The following is a 24717-nucleotide window of genomic DNA, read 5'->3' as shown; positions in this document are numbered from 1 at the left end:
GAAATGCTGAGACACACCTATCTTAGAGATGGTCAAGCATATTTCGATATTTTATCGATATTTATAACAGAAATATATATGCTCTTGATAATAGTTTCATTAAGTTGGCAATATAAATTAACTTGGGAAAGCCAAAGTTTATATATCCTTGCAGTTGGAAATTGAATATGGGTTGTAATCAGAGATTGATCATAACTAAGCTTAAGATATTCGTCATATTTGATCAATGTTTATTGATATTTTTATATGCAAATTTTTTTAACAAATCAAAAATTTCAAAAACTTATAACTAAGCCAAAAAAACATTAATTTTAATTCGGAAAACGGTCCTAGGTTAGTTTTTATTAGATTAATAAATCTGCTTATTCGATTTAACATTTTTGAAAACTTAAATTTTTTTCAATTTTTCAAAGTTTGAATATTGTGAAAATATCGATAAAATAATGCAAAAAAAAATTAGTAAAAATTTTTTACTGCCGAAAATAGCTAGAAAGATTCGCATTTTGATGCTGATCAAGAATATATATGCTTTATAGGGTCGGAAATGATTCTTTGACTTAGTTTTAAGCTCCTGACTAAAATTTTAATACTCTATAAGAGGTAAAAAAATTATATTTTTCGATTTTTTCTCGATATTTAGAAAGATTTGATATCTTTCAAGCAAGTCTACTTGCTCTACCTAAAACAATACCTCTTATATTTATTAACCATAATAATATATTTCTTGGATATATAGAACTTGCATCCCTTGATGTGTCCTGCCTTCCCTCCCTGTCCCATATGAGATCATTTTTCATTTTTACCCCCTGTGACATATGCGAGTTGTCCTTGCCCAGGCGAGTGAGGCTTATTGCTAATAGTTTTTCCTTATTCGAAAATACACACAGAGGTGTGAGTCCAGAGAGAGAGCTCACTCACTATCAATAAACGTCGCTACGTAATCGACATATATTTAAAAGTGAACCGGGGTCCTCTGCCATTGCCATGTCCATTTCGATTTCCATTGCGATTGATGACAGGCTGGCAGAAGCCACCCATTCCAGGGAGTCATTAAGGACTCCAGGTCCTGCGTGTTGACTTTCATTAGAAGCCATCGTCCAGGGTCATTGTCAGGGTAATTTCTCAACCTCAACCTCAACTACAGGCACAACCTACCGAAGACAAATGCGAGGTCATCAATATGGAGGGGAATAAGTCAACGAATGCATATGGAAACAAGAAAAATAAAAGCTAACTTCGGAAAGCCGAAGTGTTTATACACTTGCAGATTGCAATTCGATCACTAGGAATTAATACATCACTAGGAAATTATATATAAACATATTTTACCAATCAAAGAGACTAGTTTGCATAGCAACGGACAGACGGACAGACAGACAAGCAGACTGACGGACAGATAGACGGACAAAGAGACGGACGGACAGACAGACGGACAAACAGACGCACAAACAGACAGACAAAAAGACGGACAAACAGACGGACAAACAGACGGACAAACAGACGGACAAACAGACGAACGGACAAACGGACATGGCTAAATCGACTCAGCTGTTGATGCTGATCAAGAACATATATACTTTATATGAAAGGAGATGACTCTGCTCCGTATAATAATGTATCAAAACTTAACACCAAAGTCAGGATAAGCTTTAAAACTATCGAAATGCTAAGAAATCAATGCTCGAGACAAATTTATAAATTAATTAGGCTGTTTACTTTGAGTGGATATGATCAATACAAATTGATTTATAACTTTAAATTATAATAATAAGTAATGGGATCTATGACAATAACAGAATTAATTGAAAAATAAATGCATAGTTAGCAGAGCTCAAACTAGAATCTTTATATGTATATGAAAATGATATACTTATCATGATTAAGACTTACCGCAGTGGGGGACACGTCATTGCTTACATCCTTCCAGGGTAGAATTATAATCGTTGGTTACTTTAAGTAGGGGTAATCATGGTATCGAAGATCTCTTCCTAGTTATCCAGTTGCATTCCATTGGCCAGATGATATTTCCGGGATCGAAGGGTAATCACTATCACTATCACTTATCACTTTCACCAGAGATGTTAACACTAGGTACCCCTAGGACAGACTGAGGTCGCGGCGACCGAAGTGCCTCTATTTATAGTTCCCGAGTGAAGAGAACAGAGAAAGTGAGAGCGAGAGAGTAAGAGCTATCACTTGAGAAAGGCAGAGCGACAGACAGAGAAAGAGTTAACACTAGAGATGCACGGAGTAAGTGGGAGTGAGAGTAAGAGAGAGTGAGAGTATGAGAGAGGGAGAGTAAGAGAGAGGGAGAGAGCTGTTGATGCTGATCAAGAATATGTTTACTTAATAATATATATAATAATACCCAGCAAGGGTATAGAAAAAAAACAATAAATACTTTTAAGAAACTATATTTTCACATTAAATATAAATATATATAAAAATATATGAAATATTATTTTTAAAGGTGATAAAATAACTCTATTTAAGCCTGAAAATAGTTACCAATTTACACAGCCTTAAAATAATTTTTTAAATATTGCTAAACAGTGTCAGGAAAATTTTTGATAATGCTAAAGCAATTGTTTAAAATGCTTATATAATTATAGTAACTTAAAAAGGCATTAAAAATGTGTATTAAATAATATAAATTAAAAACTAAAATAAACAAGTTATAAGGTTGCTTTTAAACCCCTTTTAAGATTAATAAATAAAAAGAGGAAACCTTAGGCTTATTACAAATAAATAATAGCTTGACTTATCAACTCCAGACTCTAATTTTCTTTCAGTGCTTTCAAACCAATAATCTATAAAAAGATGAAAAATAAAAAATCTCGGCAATACAAAAGCGTCGCAGATTTATTTACAAACAAACGGGCTTAAAGCCAATTTCAAAAGAATGGCAAAGAATAAAGGAAGCCCCTCCTCCCAAATATAGAGAACCCAAGTTTCCACTCCCATTTCCCCATTTTCCCAATCCCCAATTCCAATTTTATCTCTGGGGTGAAAGGAGCACCACGGGTAATACGCGTGTATAAGAGAATCAAAAATCTAGATTTTGATTTCAGATACTCCAACCCCCCCCCTCGGAAGGTCCTTTGGACAGGAGACTGGGGCACAAGTCAAGTGGCGCTTAGTAGAAGTCCATGTCCATGGCCAAGGTCCAACTTCCACCGGGAGTCACTCCAAGTCCGGGGCTTCCTATGAATTCCACTTCAATGAATTGAAAAATTGCCTCGAACAAATTTGATGCGCTCTCGGTCTCAGTTTTAGCTGCTTTGCATTTCTTTTTTTTTTTTTTTGAGATACGCGAGATGTTCCAGATACACCAAGACAACAACGACTGTCAGGGGTTTCAGAAAACAAAAATAAAATAAAATAAATTACAACAAAAAGAAATATATATAGAAATAAAAGGGGGTCCTGGGTGGCAGGTTTGAGCTCACCGAACATGACATTTGACATTTGATAATGTCATTTGCCGCGTAATTGTTTTTTGATTTGATGCTTCTTCGCTTTGCTTACTTTAAATTTTCCATTTCTTTTTCAATTTGATTTTTTTTTTTCTATATTTTCTGTTGATTGTTTTTCCAGCGATAGCTGAAGAAGAGGGTCTGGCCTGGCAACAAATAAAATAATGGGTTTCGGTTTTATACAGTAAATAAATTAAAAGAATTAATGAATTAGACATTGAATATTAAGAGATGAGAAAAATCTTACTTTTAGGCTGATTTGACAGATTTATCTTTAGTTTTAAAAGTTTAATGTTAACACAAAGCTTTTCTTTGACTTAGACATAGTTTTACAATATTTCTATCATTTAAACTTTTATAAAAATATCATCACATTTAAGCCTGACTATTTTTATCTATTATTTTCCTATTTTTGCAATAATAAAGTTCAATCTTTTATATATATGATATACTTACTTTAGAGGTTTCATTTAAGAAATATGTCAGGTTTATAAATTGATATATTATATAAATAAATATATATCTCTTTATTTGATGATTAACATATACATAAAATATATAATCTTTTGCAAGTTCATGTCACTGAAAAGAATGTATCCCAATCAAAGGGTTTTATAGAAAACTCAATATAATTTATAATAATATAAAATATATAAAAAAAAAATATAGTTAGGTAACAAGGTTAATTTAAACCTTGAAGAAAATCCTTTCCTATTTGTTCCTCTTCTTCATGCAGGGTATCAAAGACGCATCTCGGTTTTTGCTACGATGGGTAGTATAAGTAACAAAGGATCCCCCGCCTGATCCTGATCCTGATCCTGCTCCTGCGCTTCCTCCTGATGACTTCTGATGTTGACGCTTAACTGCGACAATTTTAATGCGAGCTGGAGCTGGAAAAATCACCAGATTTATTAATTAAAACATATATCTTATACAAAAAATAATAATATAAAAAAACTAACGCGATGCCGATGTCATATTGAAGAGATTCTCCAGCATGCTCCTCTCCTGTTTGCTCTCCTTTTTCTTATTTGCCGGCCAATCGGTGGTGGGGTCCAGCAGCTGCTCCAAATCCTTGGGAGGTTTAGGGGTCGTCGCCTGGCGTTGACCCTCGGGGGAGCAAGGACGTGTGTTTGGTGTCAAAGTCGCTGTTCCGATGGAGGAGGACGAGGAGCTGTTCCGGCCAATGTTGCGAGGTTCGGGAATTGCCAGTTTGGAGGCATCCGAGTAATCGGCACGGGACAAGTGTCCCCTAATCACATCCAAGGTTTGACCGGCAACACACTCGTCACAGGCTGTGGAGAAAGACATTTAGATACATATAAATATATATACAATATAGATTCTAAGTATTATAGTAAAAAATATATATATTTAATATATTACAACTATTTTTAATAGAGTTTTCTAACATTTTTTTCAACAATCTCTATATTTTTAGGTTACCAAAAATGCTTTTCTCTCTGTAAAAAACTTGGATAACACTATTGATAGCTAAATTCTGGTGAGTTACTTTGAATTAAAAAAGCTTTATACATATATAAAAAACATTTACAAGGGTAAATGTATTTCTTAAATATTTTTAAAATATTAAAATATATAAATTCTGGCAGTAGAACCCCTAACAATATAATTATAAGCAATGAGCATTGACATATATATTTAACAAAAACTTTATATTAATAGTGTTACTATTTATAAATAAAATAGATTTTTAGTGAATTGGAAGCCATAAGATTAACTATAAAAATATTTTGCTAAAACTATTAGTTATTTAATTCATAAACTTGCATATTGCATCTCATATATTGTGGGTTTTATTTTATATAACATTTAAAGGGTATTATAATTTTATTCAGAAGCCCAAAATAAAGTGAAGGAATCATTTCCGACCCCATAAATCATATATATTCTTGATCAGCATAAAAAAACGAATCGATCTAGCTATCTTTAGAATGAATCAAAATTTTTTAAATTTTTCCTAACTTTTTAAGGGATAAAATTGTCAAAAAAAAAACATCAAAAAATTTAAATTTTTTTGCTTTTGAACTAGGTACGCAGATTTATAAAGCTAATAAAAATTAAGCTATGCGTATCTTCCGATTAAAAATTTTTACATTTTTGGCTTAGTTATGATATTTTTAAGTCTTGATTATTGAATATTGATTCAAATTTTCTTGAATTCAGATATTTGGCATTTTCTTGAAGGCTTAAAATGACCAAGAAACAAGCGATTCCAAATCTAAATTAACCTCTATTAGTAATTATTCAAAAATTGACATACATATTAATCCCTGATTGCAAATTGTTTGTTTGTTGCAATTGGTTTTACAAATTTTGGCTTTCAGAAGTTAACTTCTTAAATTTCTTTGGCAGAAAGTCTGGTTTGTTTATTTTTTTTATTGTAAATGCAAATAGTGAGTACATGGGAAGTTTTTGATAAATATGAGATACATAGTGAATACTGAAAAAAGGTTGAAAAAAAGGTGAAAAAAGTTGTCAATTCTTAAAGATTAATGTCTGCCTTTTTTCTCCTTTTCTAGTTCGGTTTCCTTTTATATTCTTCTTTATTTCTCTTCGTTTCTTATAGTTTTTCTCTCAATTCCTTCTCCTTTCTTCTGGTACTAATTATTCCAATTGAATTTGCGATTTAGCCTCCCTTGTAACCCTGACCCATGCTGAGCAGCATTTGGTTAAACGTCTTTTCGTTAAAAATTGTTGGCTCAGCAAAAGCCTTTTCCGGAGTCTTCTCTACCGGAGTCTTCTCTTCCGGAGTCTTCTCTACCGGAGTCTTCACTATCGGAGTCTTCTCTTCCGGAGTCTTCTCTTCCGGAGTCTTCTCTACCGGAGTCTTCTCTACCGGAGTCTTCTCTTCCGAAATCTTCTCTTCCACAGTCTTTTCTTCCTGAGTTTTCTCAGCCTGCTGGGCCCGCTCTTTCTTCTTCTTTAAATTCTTCCAAATCTTCTCTTGCACCACATCCTTGTCATCGAAATAGTAATGTGACCCACCTCGAACTCTGTTGGCCCGAAAATCCTCAATCTGTTCCATGCAGAACTCATAATCCATATCGTACTCGACTTCCTGCTCTAAGTTGGTCTTCTTCGATTGTTTGCCCTCTGATTATGTTGAATGATTAATTTTTAAATTATTATTTATGATTACATATAAAAATATGAATTAGAAGTGAAGAACTCACTGGATTGGTTGTGCGTTTTGGAGATTGATCTATTGCGGTTTCCATTAGGAATGCTGCGAAATTCGCCATTGGGCGGACGGATCTTGGGTATGGCTCCCGTCGAGGGCTTTGTGGTGACCCCATTGGCCTCCCCTTCAGAGTTTAAGGAAAGTGACCCGAAACGCTCCATTTGCAAAACCAAACTGTCCACCAAGGTCAAGATGTCTGAAATAAACACAAACCAAAAATAAAGAAATAAAATATACCATATTTAGGTTATGCTGAACCCTAAAGAGTGACCAAACTCACAGTTGATGCGACTCTGCTGATTTTTGGCTAAGAATTCGGGGTAGAGAAAAGGTGGATCGTAACCCTGGCCAAATGTCAAAGGTGGCGTGCACTTTCCCAATCGCAGGGCCTGAGGCACGTTGGTGTTCGTGGATCTCGGATAAGTGTTATTGTTCTTGAGATGAGAGCACGTTCGCGGCGGCAGGAACGGCAGAGGCAGTGGCTCCTCCAATGTAGGCTCTGGCGATGGCGGCTCCAACAGTGGCGGCGTCTGAGGAGACGAGGTTGTACCTTCTCCAGAGTTACCAAAACTCACGTGTCTCGAACGATTTTCCGAAAGTTGCGACTGCGCATACAGCTCGTTTGGAAGTTCAACCTGAACAAGGAGAAAATCACCCAGAATTTGGCAATTAATCACTTTTTCGCTGTACAAAATCAGGTGAGGTATTGAATTTACAAATATTTAAACTCTGCAAAGGTTTCAAATAGTTAAAAACTTTATAAGAAAGCCAAAGACCGGTCGATTTTCGAAGAATTTTAGTAGTTCAGCGAACTTTGGTGCTGCCACTTCGTTTTTGACCGTTTGGCCTTGCCAACTTGTTCGCTTTTGCTTTTGTAATACTTTGAGGCTGCCAAACTTTTTGTAGAACTAGTTCATATTTATAATTTAAATATATATGTTTAATACATATAAATATAATCGTAGTCTCAACTAATATAGTTCAAGGAGTTTAAATTAATTAATTTAATTGGATTAATGCTAAACATAATTCCCCCGTGAACTTACCTTAAACTGCAGCGACTCCATGTCCGTGTACACGTCCGTTTCTTGCTCTAAATCACAATCCTCGGGATCGGGATCATAGCCACTCTCCTCACCCTGATCTTCTTCGGTGGGCAATGGGCTTTGTACCACATTCCGGAAACCCCTCTGCTGCTCCATCATCATGTTTATAGGATTTAAATGGTCTTCCGGTGTGCCGGGCCTTTCCCGGATGCGAGCTCTACTTCGGATCTTCTGTTGGGCGCGTGATAATAATATGGGCGCAGTATTTGACATAGCTCCGCCTAGGAGATATACGTAAAAAAAATATATATATATTCGAGGCTTATTGGGTATTGGCTATTGGTTATTGAGTATTGGATATCGATTGATTTGATGGACAGGCGCAGTAGCAGCCCGAAGGCGGTTCCCTACCGGCAGAGAGTCCGAGTCGGTGTCCGATTCCGAGTCCCTCCCTTTTCTCTTTTAATCAAACACCCAACGAGGCACATATATATGTCTGTAGATATCGTATATTGCCAGTACATCAGTTTGTACATCGGTTTGTACATCACAATGTGTGTAGCAAAGAGTTGGGAAAAAGTGATGAAAAAAGAAGGATTGAAAAGTCAACTAGAGGTTGCCCTTTAAATGAAAGATATTCTTTTAAATGTTTGTGGTTTTATTATAATTAAATAAGAGTGCTCAAAAAACAACTGACTTTATTTTAAGCTTTCTTTCAAAACTTGTCTGATTAGTTAATATACCTCAAAAGGTCCTTAAATCCAGGGTATTCGAACAACTCAATGGGGAAAATGCAGGAAAAAAATAGGAGCAGGCGGAAGAAGATTGTTCTGCGAGATGAGAGCGCATTGTGAACAACAGAGGGAGAGCATAGCATGAAATTGGCAGTGCCTCCTCCCTACCTTTTGCCACATCCCCCCCATTTATTTCTCTCCCAAAAAATTGCTTTACATTTTTATTTAGTTTTTCGTTTTCCGGGGTCAACCAGCCGATGTCAATTTTGGCTCTGCAATTGCTAGATAGTTAGGCTTATATGCCATTTATACAGTGTGACCAGATTGTAGAGATTGCTTTTAACTGAACTGTAGTCTGTACCGAATGCTTTACAGTGAGCAACAGTCACACTGTTTAGTCAGCTGTTTGCTTATAAATAAAATTAAGTAAAGGAGTTTAATTGATTCCATTTCCTTTTTCTTGACGACTTTAATGATTTATAACTAGTCTCTTTGCAGGAGACAGCTTCCTTTAACATCTACTCTCTCTTACTCTTTCTATCCCTCACTCTCTCCATCTCTCTCCATCTCTCTCTCTCTCTCTCTCTCTCTTTTCGTTTATCAGTGTTTCCGCTTCCACCGCTTTTCCGAATATTATTATATATATATATTTTTTTCGAGTGCTGAACTAGACATTTATCGCCGCTCTCGTGTTCACTCAACCCGCAGAGCCCCCTCCTTGGACTAATAACTAACGTGGCCAGCTCAGCTCGAACTCGACTAGGAACCCCCCTCTCTTGAGAGCCCCGCCGCCCCTGCGCCACATCAATTCTCCCTAGACACTATCAAGCCCCCACCCGACAAAGTTAGTTTACGGCCAAAGTTTAACATACAAAAAAAAAAAAAAAAAACCCCAGAATGGTATAAAAAAATATTAAAAAAAATCGGAACCGAGAAAAAATTACGAAAAAAAAAGGATATCATAAAAAATTGTGTGCAAAAAAAAAAAAAACAGAAGGAGAGAAAAAAACCAAAGAGGGAACAAAATTTTTCGGTCAAAAGCTAGTCAGGAACCATGCAGGGAATCATGGGAAAAGCTGTACCCAAAAAATACAAAAAAAAAGGAAATATACTGAGAGATTGGGAAGAAAAAGCGCAGTGAGAGGAAAAAAATTGGTTTGCAATGCATTTTTTTTCACGCCAAGCTTTTCATTTGGCGCTGGCAGCCATTAGAGCAAAAATCAGCAGCAGCATCCATGAGATGGGGGGGGGGGGGTTGGGAAAACCTAGGTGGAAAAGCGCGCCTCAACACATACATACGTATGTAGTTCTTACTGCCGCACCACACATGTGGAAATTGTGCGCGTTTTGCAGTTTTTTAATTGACCAACAAATTTATTTGATTCGTTAGCAACGCGAATATATTCTTCCACTGCCATGGCTCTCACCTTTTCCCCAACCCAAAAGCCCCCTTGAATTTATATCTACGTCCATGTTTTTAGCAGACAAAAGGAGGATACATGAGGGGCTCCTCGAAATGGCAGGGGCAAAAGTAAGGGAACTTTAGAGATTATTTCTATTTTAAATTTGTTGTAAAAATCAATATATTTATATATATATTGGAGAATATATTAGTTGGGAATTTAGAGAAAATATATAGTTATAATATAGGAAATAACTTGACTAGGAAGCTGATGATATGAGTTTAAGTTATCAGTCATAAGGAAAAAAAGATAAATAAACTCTCTTCAAGCGGTAGGGAAAGAGGGAGAGATAAAGAGAGGGAGACAGACAGTGCTATAAAGACAGAGAGAGCTAGAGAAAAACAGAGAACTTAAGAGACAGAGAGAGCTAGAGAAACAGGAAGCTGAAAGCTGGAAATACAGAAGGAACTGGAGAGACAGGGAGATCTTGAGATATTGAGAGAGACAGAGAGAGTTAGAGAAACAGAGACAGCTAGAGAGACAGAGAGAGCTAGAGAGGCAGACAAAGCTAGAGGCACAGAGAGAGATAGAGACAGAGATAGCTAGAGAAACAGAGAGAGCTAGAGAGACAGAGAGATCTAGAGATCTAGAGAGACAGAGAGAACTAGAGAGACATAGACAGCTAGAGAGACAGAGACAACTAGAGAGAGGGTGAGGGAGAGAGTAAGAGTGTTCCTTTTTAGCTTCTGCTTTCTCTGATCTCTCTGTTTTCTTGTGCGACTCACAGTCTCTATAAAAAGGAAGGCATTTAAAACGGAAACGGAAATAAACTCTCAATAAGCAGTAGCGAAAGAGAGAGAGTTTGCTTTCTTTTCTGTCTCTTAAAAATCACTTACTTTCTCTGCTTTAAGTTTATAAAATATATTATGGCTTGCCTGAGGATCCAATAGAAAGCGGAAGAATCATAAGTTCTTATCAAAAAATAGTGAACGAGAGAGATATTTTGTATTCAACTTCCGTTCTCTCTCTTACGCGTCACTCAATGTCTCCGCGACTCTGGGGATATATCATCAGACAGCGGCTTTAAGCTAATGCCCCTGCCAATACCCCTATTTTCCCAGAGTAATTGAAATTCAAGGCGGCGTTAGTCCACCGTCCAAAAAGGACCTTCTCCCTCCCCCCCAAGACCGACAACAAGGATACGCACACAGCACCAGTGAGGACACACAGGACAGCAGTCTTGTTGTTTCTAAGGATTACATATTGGTAAACAACGATTACAACAACCAAGGAGGGCCCTCCTAACGACAACTTATTGTCCTACAAATTGGTTTGTTTGCCCGATTTTGGACTTCGGCAGGGGGGTTTATTTGATTTGATTGTTGACTTTATTGGTCAGCTCGACAGCGACAGCGACAGCGGCCTTTTGGGTGTTGTTCTTTGGCCTTTAGCCCATGGGTTTCTGTTGTGCGGCTTGTTGTTTTACGATATTTAATCTATGATTAAAATCAATTAAATGCTACACTTGACTTAATTTATTGCCGCTGACCAAGAAATCAGACAAGAGTCGAAGAAACAGGGAGTTGGCGAAAGGTTTGAGGTTTCAGTTTCGGTTTCAATTGCGTAGACAAGTAGCTGTGTACACAGAGGAAAATTATGGTTGAATATTGAAGTTTATTTTCAAATTTTGGTGTAAAAATCGATTTTTGGAGAGTTAAAATAACTTAATAGGATAAGTTTTGAGCGAGAAGATAGTAGAGCTTCCATTGCTTTGCTTGGTTTATAAATTAAATTATTATTTGAGGTAGAATAATTATAAGAAAATAGTATATATACCTAGAATTTCATGAATTTACTTAGGTATGGATATAATTTATTATATGCTAACTATTATATATTATGTATATTACAAATTATATGTTTTGAGTCGAAATACATATGGAATTTTCTTCTTGAAATTTTTTTTTTTTAATTAAATGTGAATTTATTTAAGAGAGAAAAATTATAGAAAGTTAGTATATATTTTAATAAAAATTCATTAATTTGTTTTGGTATATATATTGTTAATTAATTATATTAACTAATGTATACTATTAATTATATATTTTGAGTTGGATGACTTAGGTTTTTTTTTCTTCTGCCGGCATTTTTGTTTTTTAAATGGAACATTGATTAGGGTAGAAGAATTAAAAAAATAAATATATACATATGAATTTTTTATGTATAAAAATAATACAATTTTTATATATTAAATATATTTCTCAATTAACTTATATATAGTAATTGTGGTTTTAAATTATTTAATACCTAAAATAGCTTTAATTTCTGTGTATAAATGATATCACCAAACAGGCTCATAAAAATCAAATGGTTCTCTATCTCTCTCTATCCTTTTCTCTCCCTATCTCCCTCTCTCTTTCTCTCTCTCTCTCTCTCATTATGCTATCTATCTCTTTCTGCCAATATAAATCTGATTGCAAAATCTACAAAATAAAAAGAGTCGGAAACACTTTGTCGGTGTGGCTTCTTGCTTGTTTTTGTTTCGGGGGCTTTGTCTTTGTTATTGGTTTTTATTTTCTGTTCAGTCTGGTGTTATCTTTATGGCTCGATCTGGTTTCGGATTGTAGCCCCCCCCTCTCACTCTTTATACCCCTCTCTCTCTCTTACTGTATTTCTTTCGGCATTTTTCAAGCATCAGGCAATATGTGTCGAGTAGGTAATTGTCCAACGGGAATCGGAATCGGAATCGGAATCCGTTTCGCCAAAATAAACAAAGGCAAAACAAGAGATAAAAATATATATATTTAAATCGGTATATATGTATATATATCTGTAAAGAAGAATATTAAGTAAGAGAGCAGAGTGATACCCTGTAAGAAATTATTAAATATCTGGGGTACTAAGAAGTTAGAATATAGGAATTAAGCTCTTACTGTGTAAATATAAACAAAACTTTTAAGAGAAATATCTTTAAAGTATTTTAAATTAATTTTAATTATATAAATTCAATAAAAATTGAAATAAAATATATTTTTTAATGTTTACCAAACTCATTATCTACTATAAACACTTTTTAAACCCAGGGTAAACCCCCTTAAGCACTTGCAAATTGAAATTTCTAAGCCCGATTTGCTTGTAAATTGATCAAAACATCTGATCTGCTATATATATAGATATATATAACAAATGCAATGAACTGTAGGCTGAGTGGCCTTGAAACTGTAAAAAAAATATACTCTCCCCTCAATATCAATCAAAGAAAACTCAATCACCGTCACAGAATGCAAATGAAATGCGAACTACAGGTGGGGAAAATCCATCAAAAATTCCGTTTAATGATGCAATTCGAATTTGATGAGTTGGAAAACTGAAAGCTCTCACATTTCTCTCACTCACTCTCTCACATGAAACGCAATCAATGCAGGGACACTTTCCTCCCAGCAGCAAGGATATACAAGGACATATGGCGGCATCGCTGCCGCCAGGTAAATTGCAACCAATAATAATGAATAATTGAAAATCCAATCAAACACCAAATGAAAACGGAGGCCGGTTTTGGACTTCCCCCCCAAAACATTGCCCATATCCATATCCCATAGTCTATACACAGTACAACCTCACTGAAATGAACTTCTAAAAGTATAAAATAATTTTATGAGAAAGAAAAGAAATTAAATTAAATTAAAAAGAGAAATTCTATATGAATAAAGTATAGAACTTTGTTCTTTATTTATATACATGATCCTTTTTAAGGAACCTTCACTGTACTCACACGCAGAGACAAAGTGTGAGTGTGTGTCCTTTGGCGGCTGTTGTGTTGATTTTGCCGGCTTTATCGAAGGACATTAGCAAACGGTCGTTGGGTTTTCGCCTGCAAATGCAATCACTGGCACTGGCCACCGGGCCATGGGGCAGGAAGGATAAACCAAAGCAACCTGCATAGATGACACCCCAGGGACATGGCCGAAAGTCAATGAATGGTAATAGGTGTCGACATGGCCTTCTCACACACTCACACAGACAGAGAGCGCGTGTTGTCCTTTATTCGTGTTGTTTTTGCTGATTGCCACTTTCGGCAATGGATCGAATACCAGAGTCCAAGGACCAAGTCCTTTTGAGAGTCTGGGGAGGGTAAAATCGGTGTGGGAATGGTTGCCTTCGACTTGCACCCACATTAATTGCCAGTTAAATTGAGTCTGACTGCTGATTTAGGGGCCATCAAAATGTGGCTGTAGTTCGATTTCTAATTGATGTTTTAGGGGTTAGATTAGGAGGAGTTAAAGGAGCTATCATTTCGATAAACCTTATGCATATATTTCGATTTAACAATTACAATTTTCCTCAAGTACCTAAAAAATACTGAGGATAATATGACAAACAAATTTTGTAGATTTTATAAACTTTTATAAATTTATTGTTTCAAAGAAATTTCATTAAAACTTTCAAACCTTTAATAACTAATTATAATTTTTGAAAAGTGTTAAGACTTAAAACATCGATATGGGGGTTACATGGTTAAAATTATTAAAAATGTATACCAATTTCTCTTTTCTAAATTTGTTTAAACTGTGTATATATTTTTTATTAGCCCAATTAAAGCAATCATAAATATGATATTTAATATTAAATTAGTTTAGTTTAGTATTAATTTTTTTCCCTTAAAATTATATCGATGCATATAGATTTTAGGTTCCTAGAATACAGAAAAGATATTTTTAAAAGTATTTTATAGCCAAAAAGCAAAATTTATCATAAAAGTTATTTCTGTTTTAAGATCCATGTTCTTTTGGCTTAGTTTTCATCCTCTAAAAGTTTGATTTTTCCTTAAAAGTGTTATCGATAAATATCGATATTTGAAGATCCTTTTTCTTTTGCCTTTAAAGATTTTTGTTGTTTTGTCTTAGTTCTGATCTTCTAAAACTTTGATTTTTCCTCCAAAAGTGTTATCGATAAATATCGATATTTGAAGATCCTTCTTTAGCCACAAATAACAATCATATTTTCACCGCTTTTCCCCTTCTTCTCTTTCCTTTGTTTGTGTTTATAATTTGATGCTTTCCCTTTATCAAAAAAATATAAACAAAAATGAAAAAAAAAAATAACAAACAAACGTAGAACAGGGCATATTGAAAGTGCCCACGGCGGAAACGTTTTCGCAACTTTTTCCGCCCGATTTCCCCCGCACACACACACACATATTTTCGATAGATGTAATTACAAGCAAATATGCTGAGGGAAAACTCACCTCAAATTGAGTTTCCGCATCTGTTTGGGCGTGTTTCAGTTACGGTTTCGGTTTCAGTTTTCGCGTCGAATGTTGTTCAATTAACGTGTGCTGCTGCTGCCTTTCCGCCTTCTTGTTTGTTTTTCCTGCTGTCTCTGTCCTGGCCACGCCCCCCTGACAACCGCGAGCGATTTCCGCTGACTGACTGAGTGTGTGTGTGTGTGTGTGTGTGTGAGTGGCATCAACATGTTGCACAAATATAAACATAAATCAATTAACATTTTTCGGACGAGGAGGTCCTGTTCCTGCTGCTCCTGCTGCTGCTCTTTTGGTCCTGGAAAATGCCGCGACTGTTTGCCGCCTGCGGCATCCATTTTCAGAATCGACACACATGCAGGATATGTGTCTATGTGTGTGTGTGTGTGTGGCGAGGGAAACCCCCGTGACTGTCTGCTGCCTACTTTTAGGCAACTAAATGACTTTCAGTGATGAAATTTCAAGGATCTTGGATTTATTTTTATTATTAACCAGACACACAAAATCCCTGCTTTATTTGTATATAATTATCAGGCATCCTTGATGATCCTTTCACTAATTATAAGTAGTTGCCTTTGCCCTGCACGATTTTTCCGCAATTTGCCGCAGGGTCCAACAACCAAAAAGGGATAATCGGAGGAGAGGGCCAAAAAAGGCAAAAGGATATATATATATAGTATATAGTATATATACACAAAGGACTTTATAGAAACGGAGACAATCGGGCACACATGCCGGCAAATGCCAGATGGTAACTGGAACCCAAAAGAGACAGAGACAGAGAGAGAGAGAGAGAGAGAGAGTGAGAGAAAATCTCTCTCAGCGGAAAAACTTGTTTCATAAATTTCCCATTCAAAATGTAATTAAACCCTTGCGATGCTATGCTGCTCATCTAATTACAACGCAAAAAAGGGGGGGCATCCTTCGCTACGCAATATACTCGATAATTGCCAACTGGAAATGGGAAATGGGAAATGGAAAATGGAAAATGGTGCTCTGGATTTGCCTTGCCTTGCCTTGCCTTGCCTTGCCTTGCCTTGGTCTATTTCCATAAATATCTTCAAAGTCATTAAATTTCACACATGTTGGCGGAATTGTTTTCTCTGTTTTAATTTTAAAATTATTGTCATTAATTGATTTTTGATACAGCCGCCCATAAATCTTCATGTGTGTAAATCTAAAAAACCCAAAATATAAAGGGGTAACTCTGGCTTTAATGGCTCTCTGGCTCTCTGGCGCTTCCTTGATTATTGAGACCATTATTTTTGTTTAATTACGTTACGGGCGTTAATGTGCGGATAGCACCAGCACCAGCTCTCATCCATAGTCGAGTTTTCCAACTTTAACCAGAACCACATTAATTTGGAAAGGACTTTCTCTTAATTGAATAACAGGTTTTTTTTTCAAAGAAGATAAATAAATGGGGAAGGTTTATACGGGAAAGGGTCTTTGAATGTATTATAAAATAAGAGATCATTTCCTTTTCATTTAAACATTTTCCTTGATTTTTTACGCTTTGAAAATATTATTTAAAATATTAAGCATTATTTATCGATTTGATAATTAATTTTTATAGGACTTTCTCTGAAGTAAATAGTAGTTTTTTGGAGGAAAAACTAGATAAGCCTTAAATCAAGACAAAAGTTGATACAAAAATAGGGAAGGGTTTTTCGGAAAATTGTTTTGAAATGTTTATAAAATCAAATAAAAATTTTTTAACCCACAACATTTTCTTACATTTTTTGTACGAAAAATGTATTTAAAATATTAGGCAATATTGGTGTTTTTATAATTCATTTCAAGATAACTTTCTGTTTAACAAATAAAAGGTTTATATTAAAAAAAAGCTATTTATTTACTTTTTTAACATGGAAAATGTTGATAAATAAATAGAGAATGTTTATTCGGGAAATATTTTTGAAGTGCTTAAAAATCTGGCATAAATTTATACATACATTTTTCTAGATATATTTTTGGACCATGAAAATCTTATTTTAAATATTTAACAATATTTATTTAGTTTATATATATATTCCTGTTATTTATTCAATATTTATTTTCATATTTATATAACAATTTCTATATGATTTTTCACCATTTAAAAGCTATCAATTTCTACCAACAAATAAATTAGTATAAACAAGTTGCTCTACCTTCAAAAGTTCTAAAATATTCAAAACATTATAAAAACTTTCTCAGTAACCTTTAACTTTTCATTTTCGATACCAAAAAGGTAAACTTCCCTAAAATCGCCTCATAAACCAAGGGATAATCCCGCACTATTTTAAAACTAAGCCAAGGCAATCTGTGGCTTCTTTTTATTCTAGCTCTGTTCTTTTTTTTGTGTAGTTTTAGAGACCTGGTTTATGCATACAGATAGGTGTAGATATATATATTTAAATATATATACATATGTGACCATAATGGACCGCTCCGTAATCCCGGAAAGTGGGCGAACCGTACGCGCTGCCATTCCGATTCCGGCGGACAAATTTGCGACACGTTTCCGACACGTTTGCCATGTCGATTTTTCTTGAGCCAAGCGTTTGTCGTTTGTCGTTTGTCGCTTCTACTCATATATATTTTATAACTGTAGACGACAAGGGCGATACATATCAGGGAATGGGTAGGGGGTGGGGCATAGGGGTGGTGGGGTGGCTACCTATACATATATATATATATATATATATATATATATACCTGTCTTCTCTCTCCGATGGGCGGTGGTTGAAAGATAAACGTCGTTGCCGTTGACTCATACGCAAATTTTTAACTCACACGAAGTGAGGGGAGGGAGGAGAATACACAGGGAGAAAATTGTGGTAAATAGATGAGACCCAATTTGTAATAATTTAGCAGCGGTATTATGTTTATATGTGAGGGCTGGTCACACTACTTCTTAAGATATCTTTTTGTCTTAGAGGATTTCCTTAAATTGTAAACACATTTGTTATTCTCATATCAATATTGTTATTATAGAAGCAGTAATTGAGTTCTGTTTTGGCTTTAACTAGAATTACTCAAAGATTCGCAGTATTTTGCCAAGAATAATGAGCTAGTCACAGATTTCTATTCCTTTTTAAACATTTTCCTCATTTTTTTATTCGCCTATATTTATCCCATATTATTTATGATTTATGATTTATTAGAAAAAAAACTAAACACTATTATTATTCTTAACGTAAAATTTTTTAAGTTGAGCTGGTTTAGTTTATAGTTTTCTAGTTTTTTACACCCATGCAGGGTATTATATTTTCACTCAGAAACTAAAAAAGCTGTGAAGAAGTCATTTCCGACCATATAAACCATATATATTCTTGCTCAGCATCAAAAACTGAATCGATCTAGCCATCTTCGGAAGAAAAATAAATTTTACAATTTTTTTCCTAAATTTTATAGTTGTTTTTACATATTTCATAATTTGAAAAATTGATACAAATTTAAATTCTTTTAAATTTCAAATAAATTATGCAGATTTATTAACCCATTAAAAACTAGCATAGAAACATTTTCCGAATTGAAATTATTGCGTTTTTGGCTGAGTTATGAGATTTTTACATTTTGATTTGTCGAAAAATTTCGAATAAAAATATTGTTAATATCGGTTCAAAAATGGTAATGGACCTTCAGTCAGAAGCTTAAAAGAATGTGAAGGAGTCATTTCCGACCCCAAAAATTATATATATTCTTGATCAGCATCAAAAACCGAATCGATTTAGCCATCTTCGGAAAAAAAAAAAATTTTGAAAATTGTATCCAAAATTTTATCGTTATTTTTTTCATCAATTAAACTTTGAAAAATTGATAAAATTTTAAATTCTTTTAAATTTCAAATTGAGTATGCAGATTTATTAACCTATTAAAAACTAGCATAGAAACGTTTTCCGAATTGAAATTAATGCTTTTTTGGCTTAATTATGACATTTTTAAATTTTAATTATTCGTAAAAATTGTCATATAAAAGTATCGATAATTATCGATTCTTTTTTTAAGCTAACATATGAATAATATCCGATTCAATTCCATAATTCAATTGCAAACTGCAAGGCTCTACAAATTGTGACTTCCCGTAGTTAGTTTCTATTCCTTTTTCTATTTATTAGTTTTTAATTAAATTTTTTCTCAGTGTAAGCATGTGGAAGGTGGAAGAACTGTCCCCCTGCCCCATTGTTGTTAATGGTTTGATGGGTTTAAAGTCGTGTAGCTTCGCTTGGCGAGGGGGTGCGTCAAAAATGTATCGTACATGTTGGAATATACACAATCATATATTCCATATACATATATATATATATATGAAAAAATTTATGTATATATGTATATAGTATTTTTTTTTTTTTGCATATGGACGCCCGACTGGTTGGGCATTGAGATTGGATTGCGGGCGCCCGTCCGCCTGGCTGTGCTTCTTATGGCTTTAATAACTTTAGTGCCGCTACGTGCCATTGATCCTTGATGTACGAGCCAAGGATGTGGCCCATTTCAGGATGCCTATATATCTCTGGGAGGGTATAGTGCTTAAAAAATGGGAGATAATGTTAAGACTAGAAAAAGGGATATATAAATATAATATATATATTATATGTTTCTATTTCCAAATATTTTTATATATTTTTATTTCTAAGATAAAAGATAGTTAAATATTTTTTTTATAATACTATGGTTGATTGAAATATATTTTTTGTTACAAATATTTTAATAAATGATATATGTATATTTCCTTATACATTTTTTACAACGGTCCTAGGGAATATCTGCTATCGTTTAAATATAATTAATATTTATATTTATTTTTCTCAATATTTTTATATATTTACTATTAATATGAAAGAAGTTAAAATATTTATAGATATTCAATCTGTAATTATTATGGTTAACTAAGAAAAGTTTAAATATTCATAGATATTAAATCTGTAATTATTATGGTTTACTGCAGTATATATATTTTTAAAATATATAATATATGTGGTATATATTTTTTTATATATTTTTCCAACAGTTTCTTGATCCATGATCCATGATCTGGATTCCTTTATATATAATATATATTTATATTTCTATTTCTAAGTATTTTGATATATTTTACTCCTAAGATAAAAGAAGTTAAGATATTTCAAATTGGTATTATTATGGTTTATTTTTGTATATATATATATATATATTTTTGTATATTTTTTTTTCAATATTCCTTTATATTTAATATTTATGATATGTATTATTTCCACTGTCTCAGGGCATATCTGGATTCGTTTATATATTATATATAATATATATATATATATATTAATATATATATATTTTTCCAACAGTTTCTTGATCCATTTTTGGATTCCTTTATATATAATATATATTAATAATTATATTTCTAAATATTTTTATATATTTTACTCCTAAGATAAAAGAAGTTAAAATATTTCAAACTGGATTTATTAGGATTTTTCGATATATAATATATATTTATAAAAATTGTTATATATTTTATACATATGATATATGTATATTTTCTTATATATTTTTTCCCAGACTCCCAGACCATTTCAGGATTCCTTTATATATAATATATACTTATATTTTTATTTCTAAATATTTTTATTTATACTTCTCCTCAGATAAAAGAAGTTTTTAGTATTTTAAGCATCTATTATTACGGTTTTCTGTATCATATATAATTTTATATATATTTTATTTACGATATTTATATGATATATATTTTCTTTATTATTTTTCCAACTTTCCCAGAGCATTTCCGGATTCGTTTTTAATTTTTCACTGCCTCCTCTCGAAGTCAAGGGCTCTTCACCGGCAAACAGTCCTTGCCACCCATCAATTCATACCAATTGCTCTTCCTAGTTTGGAATTTTCTTGCTGTTTTCCTCGCATTTCCTTTTTTTTTTGTCTTTTTATCCTCTTGTTGTTGTTTTTTTTATCTTTGGCTTTTTTTTTGAGTATTCCTCTTCAGTTTGTTGCTTTTATTGGGCGCTCTTTTGATGGGCCATTCGCCTGCTCGCTTTTTGGCATTATGCATAAATTTCATTTTCTCTCTATCGCCACCCCCCTACCCCACCCCCCTTATTCGCTTATTGTTCACTTTTTGTGCATTTTGTATTTCCTTTTGTTATTTATTTACGAGTGTGTGTGTGTGTGTGTGTGTGCCGCTCTATGTTATTAATCTTCGTGGGAGTTATTGCTCTTCTCCGGGAAATATTCCCAACCATAGTTTGGGGCATGGGATTTTGCGTTCATTTGTGTATGAAATTAAAATCACACCCATGAGATGTCCCAAAAAAATACAACAAAAAATATACAAGAATGCGTCTTCTTCCGCGGAAAAAAATATGGCCGACCCTTGGGCCAAGGAATTCCACTTGGTCAGAAGGAAAATTTATACATATATATATATCTAAGAAATAGAAATACAAAAAAATAGGCAGAAAAAGAAAAATTACCAGTAAGAGAAAAAAAAAACGAAACACAACGAAGCAAATATAACAACTGTAAATTGAGTTGTTGCCCTTTCGCCACCAAGAGCCAAACTTTGCCCACCGCCTAATTCATTCATGAAAAACCGTTGCCCCAGCCCCGCCCCCTATTTTCCAAGGCCTCTCCTGGCACCTCCCCCAACCCCCCTTCCCACCCAGCGATCCACCTGGAAAAGCATTGCATTTGCTGCTTAGCATACAATTGCCACATTAACTTGCCAGAGAGACCAAAAGATAAATCGCATGGCCAGGCTGCAAATTGTTGCTGCACCAGTGAACTACACTGGGAGAAATAAATTGAAGAATTGAATAGAATTAATTTTTTGAGGCTATATACATACTCAGAGATTAAACCAATCTTGGTGAGAGTTTACTTTATACTTTTCTTTATGAAATAACAATAAGAAACATTAATAGTTTACCTGAACCACTTGGGAATTGTAAGGTTAAGAAGGAAAAAATCTAAAAAAAAAATACGAACTTTTTGCATCATTCCGATTTTATTATAAATATATGAAATATTGTATGGATTTGCCTTATTTATATATATTTCTTTTTAAAATATATGTAAAAACATTCCGTTTACTTGTAGTACTAGTTATACTAGAATTCCTTGGGAATAAGATGGTTAAATTAGAGGAAATTTAACAAAAATACGTACTTTTTGTATTTGAAATTTTCATACCCCTGCAAGGTATTATAATTTTAGTCAAAAGCTCGAAACGATATGAAGGAGTCATTTCCGACCCTATAAATCATATATATTCTTGATCAGCATTAACAGCGCAATCGATCTAGCCATCTTTGGAAGAAAAATAAAATTTTCAAATTTTTTTCGAAATTTTATCGTTATTTCTTGATCATTCAAACTATGAAAAATTAAGAAAATTTTAAATATTTAAAAATTTTAAATTTAGTATGCAGATTTATTAACCTATTAAAAACTAGCATGGAACAGCTTTCCGAATTAAAAATAATGCTTTTTTAGCCAAGTTATGATATTTTTTAATTTTAATATGTGAACAAATTTAAACAAAACAAAAATTAAATCATTAAATATTGATTTAAAGAATTTGAATACTTTAAGCTTGATTACGATTTCTAACTCAATTATATATTTCAATTACAAACTGCAAAACTTTTTTAGCTTCGATTTCCTGATTTAAAAACGTTAAAATAAATTTACTCACTCACTCACTCACTTATTGTTCTCAGTGCATTGAGCGAAAAAAGAACTAGCAAAGTTTGGTAGATATTTCGCACTAAAATCACCGCGGGGCAGGCAGAGCAAAAATCGAGACAAGTTTTAGAGGAAATGCATTTTTCGCAAAGTGCATTTGCAGCTTAAGGCTCAATGGCAAAAGTCTGATTACTAACAAAAGACTAACGACAAACTAATACCCTATAAAATCTTTATATATTTCTGAATAAATAAAATATTGCTAAACAACTTAGATTAATTTAAACAATTATTAAGTATACATTTCAAGGGCTTAAACATGTTAGTGACCTAAAGTTAATGCTTTTGTTTTCCCATCCGATCCTAGAGTATATATGCCAAACACCGATAGCAACAACAACAATAACATTAAAAACAAAAACAATTTAAGGCAGTTTTTTGAAGAAGAAGAAAGACGAAGGAAGAAGCAATTTTTAATGTGTTTGCGCCTTAGCCAAAAGTTGGCGTTGGGCCCATTTTTCTTAGCCTTGTTAGACGTTGGCAACCGAAACGAAAGGAGAGACGAGGATGAAGGGGGGGAAATGCCCAAACACTTGGCTTAAAGGTTCCACAGAGCAGTTACTGCACTGAGACAAATGTAAAGTGATTTGGTTGGAAGGAAAAGTCTTAAAAGTGGAAATTAAGCAGAAAGCAGTCATTTTAATATGCTTAAAAAATTTAAATAAATTATATAAATATATTAAAATATACTTCAATATATTTATAATAGTAATACACTATTTTTCTGTCAGTGTAGCTTGCCAGTTGCAAGTGCAAGACATCTAGATGTTGCCGTTGTTGTCTAAGATACATCAGTTGTTGCAGTTGTCAGTCGAAGAAGTTGTAAGAAAGAGACTTTGCCACAGTGGGGCAAAGACACCAAAGAAACAGTGGGGCAAATACAAGAAATTATGGAAATTATATATTAAAAATAATGCAATTAATAATTTATTTAAATAATTAACAGGAAAATAAAACAATCAATTAAAGGAAACAAGGCTCAATATAATTTCTTTCTACCTAGAAACTTCTTGAGCAACTTTCTCTTCGTTTTACATATTTTATTGAATATTTCTCCAAACTTTAACCCATTTTCTTTGAGTGCTTTCCAAGTGGGAATGCAAATGCAACAGAAACCGACCTGAAAGCCAAGCAAAACGAAATCTGGTGATGGATTACGAGCTGCCTTTGGGCAACGGGAAGTGCCCAGTGCCTCTTCTTTATTTTCTTTATTTTATTTTATTTTTTTGCATTTTGAAAATTCTGCGGAGGCTGGAAACGGTCTTGGAATGGCTTGGAATGGGAGACAATTCATTTATTAAACTGCACTTAACATCAACACCACATCATCATTAATATTAACCGGGCGGAATGGGACATGGCCAAGGTGTTAACACCGTTTTGAGCCATGTCCGGGGATACAAGTTGACCATCAATTTGGTGTTACCAACAGCGATTTGTACTTGGCATTGGTTGGGAAAAGCAAAAGAAATAAAGAAATAAAAAATAAAATACAAAATAAAAGAGTTAAGGTAATCTGGGAATAACAAATTAAGCGAAACAGGGGACTTTATCTAAGCGTAAAAAAAAACAGAGAAAAATTACACATAGAGAAGACATAGTTAAAAAATAAATTGTTATAATTTATATAAAAATATATATTAGTAACTACCTTAAAAGTATAAAGTAAAAATATAAAATAAAGTCATTAAGAAATTTAAAATTGCCACAAATTTAAACGAAATAGGAGACTTAAGTGTAAGAAAAAGTAACTGAGAAATTTTTAAGGATGCGGTGACTAAGTTTAAAAATAAATACATAGAAATTTATATTACAAATTTATTAATTAAAAAATTAAAATGAGGTGATATTATTGCAATTTAAACAAAAGAATGGAT

General features: G+C 33.6%; 1 protein-coding gene across 3 annotated transcripts in view; it reads right to left on the bottom strand.

The window, feature by feature from the left end:
- Window positions 1-3966: 3966 nt before the first annotated feature.
- Window positions 3967-24717, bottom strand: part of LOC110178026 (uncharacterized) — a 62524-nt gene continuing 41773 nt past the window's right edge. Inside the window, exons 3-8 of one of the 3 annotated variants that reach the window (XM_086836645.1) lie at window positions 7728-8008; window positions 6962-7316; window positions 6674-6877; window positions 6486-6593; window positions 4439-4771; window positions 3967-4366 (exon numbers count right to left, since the gene is read on the bottom strand). In XM_086836645.1, coding sequence (XP_086692771.1) covers window positions 4188-4366; window positions 4439-4771; window positions 6486-6593; window positions 6674-6877; window positions 6962-7316; window positions 7728-8000 — 1452 coding nt within the window. In that variant the 5' untranslated portion in view covers window positions 8001-8008 and the 3' untranslated portion in view covers window positions 3967-4187. The remainder of the gene's footprint in view (window positions 4367-4438; window positions 4772-6485; window positions 6594-6673; window positions 6878-6961; window positions 7317-7727; window positions 8009-24717) is intronic. The other 2 variants (XM_086836646.1, XM_020945041.2) reach the window with 2 other exon arrangements.

The sequence above is a fragment of the Drosophila serrata genome, unplaced genomic scaffold (assembly GCF_035046125.1).
Source record: "Drosophila serrata isolate PLE 108 unplaced genomic scaffold, ASM3504612v1 contig_292, whole genome shotgun sequence".
Taxonomy (NCBI): Eukaryota; Metazoa; Arthropoda; class Insecta; order Diptera; family Drosophilidae; genus Drosophila; species Drosophila serrata.
This window is presented reverse-complemented; position numbering and strand designations above follow the sequence as displayed.